General features: G+C 47.5%; 1 protein-coding gene across 3 annotated transcripts in view; it reads left to right on the top strand.

Annotated features, from left to right (window-relative positions):
- Positions 1-10,706: 10,706 nt before the first annotated feature.
- The window catches only part of SMG1 (SMG1 nonsense mediated mRNA decay associated PI3K related kinase), a 104,371-nt gene continuing 103,636 nt past the window's right edge, over positions 10,707-11,441 (top strand). For all 3 annotated transcript variants that reach the window (XM_035022360.1, XM_035022359.1, XM_035022361.1), the window contains exon 1: positions 10,707-11,068. In XM_035022360.1, the coding sequence (XP_034878251.1) occupies positions 10,977-11,068 (92 nt within the window). In that variant the 5' untranslated portion in view covers positions 10,707-10,976. The remainder of the gene's footprint in view (positions 11,069-11,441) is intronic.

Here is an 11,441-nt window from a genome sequence, read left to right as displayed (position 1 = left end):
TTCCAGGCTCTCCTGTGAGCTGACTCCCAGCTGCGTTGAACCAGTAACAGTCACTGGCCTGAGATTGGAGGGCAGGAGGAAGGCAGAAGCCAGGGCATTTATCTTCTCTGTCTCTGCCTCAGAATCACCTTCGTGGCTCCAGCGCCCAGGGGAAAGACCTGGCCCACATCTTCTCTCAGGTGTGACCAGGGCCCCGTGGGCTCTGGCAGCACCCGCTTTTGCCTTTTCAGCTCCAGGAGTGGTGGTGGCTCATGCTGATGTGAATCGTTGGATTGCCTCACTGTTCAGCCAGGGGCTTTCGGGAAACAGCTGGTAAAACCGACCAAGGAAATAATAAGAAAATTTAGTAAAGGAACTGTTGACAGAGGGGTGGGCAGAGGTATTTTTTAAGATTTTATTTATTTATTTGTCAGAGAGAGAGAGAGAGAGAGAGAGGGAACACAAGCAGGGGGAGTGGGAGAGGGAGAAGCAGGCTTCCCGCTGAGCAGGGAGCCCCATGCGGGGCTCGATCCCAGGACTCTGGGATCATGACCTGAGCCGAAGGCAGACACCTAGCCGACTGATCCACCCAGGCGTCCCTGGCAGAGTTCTGATAAACTAACAAAGGAGACACGGTAACCCCGGGCTAGTAACAGCAAGGAGCCTCTATCACCCTTAGGCCCTGGCAAAGGTAGCTGGATGAAGACAGCTGTAGGGCAGGGACTGTGGCCTTCAGTGGAGGGATGCAGCCACCTCCAGGTGAACTGCAGGGATGAAGCTGGAGGAATAAACATCCTGACATCACTCTGCTCCAACTCTCCCATCTGGTGGTGCCTCCTATTGGCAGAACTCAACCCAGAAGGCAGGGACAAGGACCCTGCGATGCAGCCCATACAGGTCAACCTCTAGGGCCCAGAGCAGGGAGGAGAAGGCTGGAGAGCAGATCTGCAAGGACAAATAGAAAGTAGCAGGTACACCCATTCACGCATTGTCCCGTTTGGCTTCTCAGCGGCCAAGGCACACATTCCCATGGTCTGTGTATGGAAAATGGACTGTGTTATGACTCTTATTCTTATTACTTGCAATAATATACCTTTAAGAAAGTTCGTGCTCTACCAGGGATGGGCAAGCTATAGCCTGTAGACCAAATATAGCCAGCTGCCTGTTTTTGTAATTAGATTTTTTGCTGAGGCACCGCCCACTCATTCGTTGACATCGGCTCGGGCTGCTTTTCTACAACTGTGGCAGAGTTGAGTCGTTTCAACAGAGATCACACGGCCTGCACGGTCTAAAATATTTACTCTCTGGCCTTTTACAGGAAAAGTTTGCTGACCCCTGTGCTCTACCCGTTATACCAGGCAGAACCGGTTACATAACTTGTAGGTCTTAATGCAAAATGAAAACGCAGAGCCCCTTCTTCAAAATCCATTAAGTATTTCAAGATGGCAGCAGCAAAGCATTAAGGAGAACTCAGGGCTTTTCTAAGTGGGGAGGTCACGTCACATGGAGCTGCACAGATCCCACTCCTACGTGTATAAACATATATAGAATGTTTTCTATAGAATACCATGGCTGGGGCGCCTGGGTGGCTCAGTTGGTTAAGCGACTGCCTTCGGCTCAGGTCATGATCCTGGAGTCCTGGGATCGAGTCCCGCATCAGGCTCCCTGCTCAGCAGGGGGTCTGCTTCTCCCTCTGCCCTCTTCCCTCTCGTGCTCTCTGTCTCTCATTCTCTCTCTCTCAAATAAATAAATAAAATCTTTAAAAAAAAAAAAAAAGAATACCATGGCTGCATGGTAATCCAATTATTTCACTATTCCTGGAGGTTTCAGGAGCAGGATATATGGAATTTGATATAATGGCAGTGTTCTAGGGATGCAGAGATCTACCAGAACAGAAGGATTATTTGAGGGAGAATTTTCGCAATGTGACATTTTTTCCATTAGAGAAAACTTAGAAACAGAAAATAGAACAGAGAGACCAAGAGACACAATATGTTAACATATACCTGCCACTATCCTTCTGGGATACCTCCCACCAGTTTCTCTCGATGAACATATATGGAGAAAAAAAATTAAACCTGGTTCTCCAAAACATATCTCACTGGTAAAAATGACTAGGTGTTTAGAATTCTATGCATCATTTTGGTATATTATAACATGGTCAGAAAAATGGTCCTCCTTATAGGCCCCTCAGGTGGTTTTCAGGTAAGGGGGTGTCTTTGGCATTAGGTAGCCCAGTTTCTGCCACTTATCAAGCTGTGTGGCCTGGGGCAGGTAACTCACTGCATTTTCCAAGTGCAGTTTCTTCCTATGAAAAAAAAAAAAAAGGATTTGATAATATTTACCTTCTAGAGTTTGAGAAATAGTGGTGGTTAGAAATAAATATAATTGGGGCGCCTGGGTGGCTCAGTCGTTAAGCATCTGCCTTCGGCTCAGGTCATGATCCTAGGGTCCTGGGATCGAGCCCTGCATCGGGCTCCCTGCTCGGCGGGAAGCCTGCTTCTCCTTCTCCCACTCCCCTTGCTTGTGTTCCCTCTCTTGCTGTCTCTCTCTGTGTCAAATAAATAAATAAAATCTTTAAAAAAAAAGAAATAAATATAATTAAGATGAGTGATCATTATTATGTTAACAAAATGGTAGAAAAGGTGGGTTCTGCTCTTAAATTGGGGAGCACAGGGCCAGGCTTCATCATTTATTAGCTCTCTACTATCCCTGGGATTCGCTGAGAATAAATGTTTCCCAAACACTCACTGATGATTTGGAGATTAGGCTATTATTTTTCTACATCCTATTATTTTCGTATTTGTTTCCTTTATCTGAGGTGATGTAATATGCGGCCATCTGCTTCCCCTTCATCCAAAAGCCACCTGAAATCATGCTTTTTCTGAGAAGCTTCTTCCAGGGCCCAGCAGGGAGGGTCCCCTAAGAGGTGGCATGCTTGGGGGACAGTCCAAACACCGTGCCAAGCAGTGTGACCTTCAAATCATTTTAGCACAAAAGACCTTCCAGAATAAGCCTTCATTTGCTCCTTTGGCATGGGATGAAGTGATTGTTTCAGTTATGACACATACAGCAGTCCACTAAAGAGGCTGAAAGGTTCTATGTCAGCAAGATGCTCTGGAGGGAAATATTTACCCCTGTCTTACCTGATAGGCAATTTAACTCTTTTACGAAATTAAACCTGGGGCACCTGGCTGGCTCAGTAGGTAGAGCATGCAACTCTTGATCTCGGGGTTGTAAGTTTGAGCCTCACGTTGGGTGTAGAGATTACTTGAGAAAACAAAATCATTAAAAAATTTTCAACTCGGGCGCCTGGGTGGCTCAGTTGGTTAAGCGACTGCCTTCAGCTCAGGTCATGATCCTGGAGTCCTGGGATCGAGTCCCGCATCGGGCTCCCTGCTCAGTGGGGAGTCTGCTTCTCCCTCTGACCCTCTTTCCTCTCATGCTCTCTCTCATCCTCTCTCTCAAATAAATAAATAAAATCTTAAAAAAAAAAAATTTCAACTCTACTTCCTAGCAATGTTACCTTGGGTAAGTCATGTGCTTTATAACCTCTGCTTCATCAACTATAAAATGAGAAGAAGAGCAACCAACTTTATGTGCTAGGGTTGAGGATTCAGTGAGCAATGAGCTAGTTATATAAAGCCCTTAGCACCGCAACTGGCAAGTAACAAGTGCCCAATAAATGTTAGTGTTATTATGAATTGTGTGTCATCACCATCATCATCAGATTTGGGTGACTTCCAAGCAGTGACAACAAAAACTAAAGGCACCACTCTCCTTTACCCTAACTTTAACTTCCATCTGCATACTTCCTCTGCCTGTCCCCATCACACATTAATATCCCTTCTCTTCAACTCAATCTTGGGGGTCGTGGCTTTAGGCAAGATGTTAATAAGAAGGCTATTGCTGGTGAGGAACTGAGGGAGAGGCTCTAGAAGTGAGGGATTAACACAACAGGAAGAAACCTAAGGCTAGACTGCTAGGAGCTCCTTCTGAAAGCCAGAGAGAAAGGAAGGTGTGGTATCTCTCTGTTATCTCTGGCTTGCTGATTAATATTCAAAACAAAACGTTTTGCTCCCATGCAATCCACTTCTTCAGAAAGACATTGACCAGGTAAAGGAAAGAGATATACACAGGATATCTTTTTAAAATGTTAAATGATAACTGTACCAACAAGACATGGCAAGGATTTACTGCTGGAGATTTTATTTACTAAATTTGCATTTTATTTACGTATGTCCCACATACTGCTTTAATCTTCAGAAGCAAAGGAGCTGGTTCTTTTAGTAGCAGCCAGGCAAATCCTTGGCTGCCTCCAGGGCCAAGCTTGGGAGAATCTCACTCTGTGTTTTCTCCACTTCATAAGTCACAAATAGCTTTGGCCAGGCATCATCGTCCTCCCATTTTATTGTTTGGAGAATGCATGAGCCACTGGGCAGCACGTCTTGTGCCCTGATTCATAGAAGCTTGGCCCTTGCCTCAAGCTGAGGCAGCCTAAGTGGAGATTTCAAATGTGTCATGAGTTTCCCGGCCAAGTTCCTTCAAGCACCAACTCGAAAACTCAAAAATAGCCCTTACTGAGGGAGCTTGACCTGTGACAAAGATTTCCTAGCTGGGAGCATGTATAAGAGGGCTGCTGTTTTTCTTTTTTTAAAATCTGCTTTAATGTCTCTATGATGTGAATTTGCTTTTAAGATTGTATTTGAAAAAATCACTCTTGTACTTGAGTCTCCTGTTTGAGAATAGGGTTCCTTAATTCTTAGAGCCGAATTGGGGTTAGTCCTGTGCCAGATCTAAGGATTAAAGGAAACAAGAGAGAGCCTTAGCTTTTGTTTACTTGGGATATCAATTTAAGTCTCTATCTAGGAAATTTGGAAGATCTATCTAGAAAAATCCTGGTGGTTAAGGACCCTGTGGTTGGCCTATGTTCAGATTCTGATGCCAGGGTCTTTCAGAAGTTAAAGGCTCAGGTCAACTCAGAGATTTTGAGGTTCTGATATAAAAAATATAAGAATGTATAAGAAATAGCCAACAGGGCACAGAATATATGGTGTATTTTAGGAGTTCTCTTTTTACAACTGAACACTTTTAACACAAAGGGGAAAAAACCCAATAATGCATTATAATTACTTATTCACCAGGTAATGATTATCATTTATTAGGAAGTATTCATGCATAACCCCTATAGGGGTATGGACTGGTAAGAGTGCACTATTTTATTTTATTTATTTATTTTTTAAAAGATTTTATTTATTTATTTGAGAGAGCGAGAGAGAGCACATGAGAGGGGGGAGGATCAGAGGGAGAAGCAGACTTCCCGCTGAGCCGGGAGCCGATGCAGGACTTGATCCTTGGACTCCAGGATCATGACCTGAGCCAAAGGCAGTTGCTTAACCAACTGAGCCACCCAGGCGCCCCTATTTTATTTATTTTTTTAAAGGTGCACAATTTTAAAATTCCTGACTTCTTTCCCATCAGTGTGTCTCTGGGACTCTGTGTATAACAACCTCATTAGGCAATAAAGTCCAAGGTCTAAATCTGAGGCCTTTGATAAATGTGAGGTGAGAACCATATGTCTCTTCTGTCCCTGCCTGTGAGAGTCCTTGTCTGTTACCAGCTGTGTGACTTTAGGCAGGCTGCTCAGTTCCTGTTGGCATCAGAGATACCGACGTCCTAGCGTGGTTTTGGAAATTTCCATGAAGTAACTCACACAGAGCATTTGGCTCAGTGGCTGGCATTAGTAAATGCTCAGTAAACATTAGCTGGAGTTGGTCTCTATCATTAGAGCTAAGACTCTATAGGTTGGCCAAATTTATTTATTTATTTATTTGAGAACGAGAGAGAGCACAAGTAGGGGGAGCTGCAGGCAGAGGGAGAAGCAGGCTTCCCACAGAGCAAGGAGCCCATTGCGGGGCTTGAACCCAGGACCTTGAGATCATGACCTGAGCCGAAGGCAGACGCTTAACCGACTGAGCCACCCAGGTGCCCCGGTCAAAGTTTATTTAATTGGTCTCTGTGGGTCACTGCCACACCCTGAGGGTATCCATTCTTTGTCCATTCATTCAACACATAATTATTGAATGCTTACTTTTAGTTTTTAAACAAATTTTGTTTTACAACTATCATGTCTGTATTCTAATTAGGAAGCCAGCAATAAGCAAGAAAAAAAAATCACCCATGATCCCATGGATCACAGGACATTAATATTAGGCACATTTAATGCATTTTCCTTTTTTCTCTTTCCTGTTTTCTCCTCCTTTTTTATTTTTTATTTATTTTTTATTTATTTTATTTTTTTTAAAGATTTATTTATTTTATTTATTTGAGGGGAACCTCGGTGGCTCAGTTGATTGGGCATCTGCCTTCGGCTCAGGTCATGATCCCAGTGTCCTGGAATTGAGCCCCACATCGGGCTCCCTGCTCAGTGGAGATTCTGCTTCTCCCTCTCCCTCTGCCTCTCTTCCTGGTTTGTGCTCTCTCTCAAATAAATAAAATAAAATAAAATAAAATAAAAGATTTATTTATTTGAGAGAAAGAGAGAGAGCGTGGGGGAAGGGCAGAGAGAGAGGGAGAAAGCAAATCTTCAAGCAGACTCCCAACAGGGGGCTTGATCTCACAACTGTGAGATCATGATCTGAGCTGAAATCAAGAGCCAGTCGCTTAACCGAGGGAGCCACCCAGGCACATCACTCCTCCTTTTTTTTTTAACTGAGAGGAGGAAACAGTACATATTTACTTTTGAATCTCATGATTTTTTTAAACACATTAACATAATATTTTCCTGATTTCATTAAGAATTCTTCATAAATATAAGTTTTTAAGAGAGAGAGAGAGAGAAACAAGCAGGGAGAGCAGCAGAGGGAGAGGGGGAAGCAGACTCCCCACCGAGCAGGGAGCCCAATTCAGGGCTTGATCCCAGGACCCTGTGATCATGACTTGAGATGAAGGCAGATGCTTAACCAACTGAGCCACCAGGTGCCCCTATAAATATAATTTTTAATGGCTGCAGAAAATTCCAACTATGAATATACTGTCCCCTAATCAGTTTCCTATTGGTGAGCATTGAGATAATGTTCCTTTCCCCCCACCTTTGGGCTATTAATAAGTAAAAATGAGAATAATACTTTTGTATCAATCTTGGTTCATATTTTAGATAATTTCCATTTCATTCTTCCATTAACAACTATTTTTTGAGTGTTTACTCTGGGTCAGGTGCTGTGCTGTGTGCTGAGGATCCATGGGGTAGAGATGGACAGGTGTGGACTTTGCTTTCACAGATAGAGCTCCTATTCTAAGAGTGAGACAGATAATAAATGTGCGAAGAAACCCAATACTTGCAGATAGTGATGGGTGCTGCCAAGAAAAGAAATAGGGTGTGTGACAGAGAGTCCCTAATAAGGGCATTGGGCAGGGAGGTCATGGAAAACCTCTCAGAATAATTGAGATGGGTCATGGAAAACAGTGCAAGGACTAAGGTGAGGCAGATGAGGTGCCTAGACCCCCAAATATTAGGGAGGCACTCACTGGCAGGTCTGTCTGCACATGACCTTGAGAGCGAGTGCCTCCTTCAATTTGGCACCCTAGGCACTTCACTCACCTCACCCAAGTCCCAACCCTGATGGCAACAAATATAGGAAAGGCATTGCAGGCAGAGGGAAGAACAGAAAATCAGTCCCTATGATTGGAGTGGAGGGGAGAAGTGCTAAGGGAGCCCCGAAGCAGAACCACCAAAAGAAACAAGATAACATTTTTTTGAAAGTTTTGAGAGTTGATCACATTTGATGTATTTTTTTTTTAAGTATCCAAGTAGTTGCCATGGGAAAAACTGGTCTTTCACTTCTTCTTTTTCTACCCCCCAGTGGTTTAGAATTGTTTTTATTTTTTTTAAAGATTTTATTTATTTATTTGACAGAGAGAGACACAGTGAGAGAGGGAACACAAGCAGGGAGAGTGGGAGAGGGAGAAGCAGGCTTCCCGCCGAGCAGGGAGCCCGACGTGGGGGCTCGATTCCAGGACCCTGGGATCATGACCTGAGCTGAAGGCAGATGCTTAACGACTGAGCCACCCAGGCGCCCCTAGAATTGTTTTTAAAACTCACATATACTGGGAGGCAAGGTTGGGGGTAGGGGGACACCAATAAACTTTTTCAGGGCTTAAGGGCTTGAAGGTGGTATTTCTCAGTCTTGGTTACGCTTCATATTTTTTTATTTTTTACTTTTATTTTTTTAAAAGATTTTACTTATTTATTTGACACAGAGAGAGCACAAGCAGGGGGAGTGACAGGCAGAGGGAGAGGGAGAAGCAAGCTCCCCACAGAGCAGGGGGAGCTCGCGATGTGGGACTGGATCCCAGGATCCTGGGATCAAGACCTGAGCTGAAGGCAGTCACTTAACCAACTGAGCCACCCAGGTGCCCTTGGTTGCACTTTAGAATCCCCTGTGGAAGCCTTAAAAATATACTGATGCCTGGGAGCCCTTGGTTGGCTCAGGTCTGCAGAGCATGCAACTCTTGATCTGAGGGTCGTGAATTTGAGCCCCACTTTGGGCTTAGAGATTACTTAAAAAAAAAAAAAAAAAGACTGATGCCTGAAATTCAGATTTAATTGGTCCGGGGTGCAGCCTAGGTGTGGGGATTTTACTATGAAGACAAAATTGATAACCACCAGTAGGATCTTGTTCTGAGTATGAGCTGTTTGGGTAAGATGTTTACAACGTAGAAGAAACTAGCTTTTATATGGGTGCCTGGATGGCTCCGTTGGTTAAGCGACTGCCTTCGGCTCAGGTCATGATCCCAGGGGCCTGGGATTGAGTCCCACATCGGGCTCCCGGCTCAGCGGGGAGCCTGCTTCTCCCTCTGATCCTCTCCTCTCTCATGCTGTTGCTCGCTCGCTCTCTAATAAATAAATAAATAAAATCTTAAAAAAAAAAAAGAAGAAACTAGCTTTTATAGACTCCTGTAGGCTCTTAGTTTTATCCTAAGAAGAATGGGAAGCCATTAATAGGTTTTAAGTAAGATGGTGACATGATCTGATTTTTATTGGAAAAGAAAATCACTGACTCGCCTGGCTGAGCATGCGACTCTTGATATTGGAGTTGTAAGTTCGAGCCCCATGTTGCATGTAGAGATTACTAAAAAAAAAAAAAAAAAAAAAAAAAAGTGAAATCTTTAGGGCCTGGGTGGCTCAGTCAGTTAAGTGTCTGCCTTCGGCTCAGGTCATGATCCCAGGGTCCTGGGATGAAGTCACACGTGACCTCCCTGCTCAGTGGGGAGTCTGCTTCTCCCTCTGCCCCTTCCCTGCTCCCTCTCTCTCTCTCTCTCACAAAAATAAATAAATAAAATATATATTTTTAAGTGAAATCTTTAAAAAAAGTTAAAGGGGTGCCTGGGTGGCTCAGTCGTTAAGCGTCTGCCTTCGGCTCAGGTCATGGTCCCAGGGTCCTGGGATGGAGCCCCACATCGGGCTCCCTGCTCCGCGGGAAGCCTGCTTTCCCTCTCCCACTCCCGCTGCTTGTGTTCCCTCTCTCGCTGTATCTCTCTGTCAAATAAATAAAATCTTTGAAAAAGACTCAAAATTGTTAATATCGTTCCCCCAGTAATTCCGCTTCTGGGAATCTAGCCTATGGAAATTTGTCACGCTGCAGCCAAGGTGATTTTCTTTAACTTTTTAAAATTTAATTTATTTTTTTTTCAAGTACTTTAGATAACAATTTTTAATTACACAAAAAAATAGACTGTCTTCTTGCAACGTAAAATGGGTTAAGACCCTCTGTGTTGACGTAAAGACACTCTTGACTATCCTCCCCAAAGGGACCTCCCCTGTTTGATGTGCATCTTGCTCAGCTTTCCTCTGTGCATCTGCATCCACATTATGTATCAGATGCTTTAGTGAAATCTTTCCGGGGCACCGTGGGGGTGGGGGGATGTGCTCAGGTGTGCAACTCTGCCCCTACCAGCCAGATTCTTTCCGGTGGGGAAGGTGGGCAAGTATAAGGTGGGAGAATTTCTAAGCACATTTCACATTGCAGGGGACAGGGATTGCGGGGCACCCTCTAGTTTTTTACAATGTGAAGAGACGGGCGAGATGTAAGGACTCCATGGGCACATTTCAGGTGGGGGCTGGGTAGGTGGCTATCCACCCTCTCTCTTTTTTATTTTTACTTTTTACCGTATAGGGTGGGGAAAATGGGCACACGTGAGCCCTAAAGGGATACCTGCGTGTGCGCGCGCGTCGTTGTGAGCGCGCGCGCAAAGGGCACCCCAGGTCCTTTATTGGATGCCTGTTTACACCCGACTGCCCAGCCCTCCCGGGTCTGGTGCTTTCGGGAGAGCATTTGGGAGGGTGTGCGCGTGGGGGTGGTGGCGGAGATTCCCCTCTCCCATGATCCCCCGCGGCGGGGCGGAGACCTTAGCGCGGTCCCCGGGGAGTGGAGGCAAGCTCCGGGCGCGGGAGGACGACCCGCTCGCCGCGCCCGCCCGCCCGGCCCCGCCCCCCGTAGCCGGCCCCGCCCCCGTGGACGGCCCCGCCCCCGTAGCCGGCCCCGCCCCTCTCCTGGCCCGGCGGGCGCCGGCACCGCCCCTCGCTCCCAGCATGCCGTGCGGTAGCGGCGGCGCGGCGGGCGGAGCCGGGAGGCGGGGAAGCCGTGGCTGTGTGAGCGTGAGGAGCCGCTGCCACCGCCTCCTCCTCGCCGTCCTCTTCCTCTTGGGTCCCGGCGTCGCGGGCCGCCCTCGGCCCTGGAAGAGACGTCGCCTCCTCTTCCTCCGCCTCCCCCTTGCGGCGCCACCCCCCCCTCCTCGTCCTGCGCTGCGGGCTCAGGCGGAACCCGGAACGGCCGTCCGCCTCCCCCGCCCTCTGCCGCCTCCTCCATCTCCTCCTCCTCCTCTTCGGCTTCCTCCTAAGCCCCGGGCGGGAGCGGAGTGTCGGCGGCGGTCGGTTCGGGCGGCGACTCGCGCTTCTTTGGGCGGCGGCGCTTGGCCATGTCGTGTCGGGGAAGGTAATGAGCCGCAGAGCCCCGGGGTCTCGGCTGAGCAGCGGCGGCGGCGGCGGCGGCACCAAGTACCCGCGGAGCTGGAATGACTGGCAACCCAGGTGGGTGAGCCGGCACCCAGTCCGCCGCCCCGACCCCCGGGCCGCGCCTCGGGCGGGCCGAGGCCTAGGGCCATCCGGCTGGGAGGCGCGGCCTAGGCCCTCCACTCCCCCCCCGGGAACCGAGCGCGGCTTCCTGGGTCCCCTCCCGCCCCGGCTGGGGGAGGAAGGCCGTGGGAGGCGAGGCCTAAATGTCTCCCCTCTGCATTTCAGTTTCGGGGCTGGAGCTGAGACCCAGGGCGCCCGGCAAAGGCACTGGCCTAGGAGTTGGGTCAAGAAGGGTGAAGAAAGGGGCCTGGTGGTGGTGGGGGACTTTCTGGTTACCACCCACCAAGTTGGAATTTGAGTTGGGGGATCCTGGGAGTCCAGGACCCTC

This window comes from Mirounga leonina, unplaced genomic scaffold (assembly GCF_011800145.1).
Source record: "Mirounga leonina isolate KUSES-001 unplaced genomic scaffold, KU_Mleo_1.0 Mir_175, whole genome shotgun sequence".
Classification (NCBI taxonomy): domain Eukaryota; kingdom Metazoa; phylum Chordata; class Mammalia; order Carnivora; family Phocidae; genus Mirounga; species Mirounga leonina.
The sequence above is the reverse complement of the archived record's forward strand: the minus strand, read 5'-3'. Positions and strand labels throughout refer to the sequence as shown.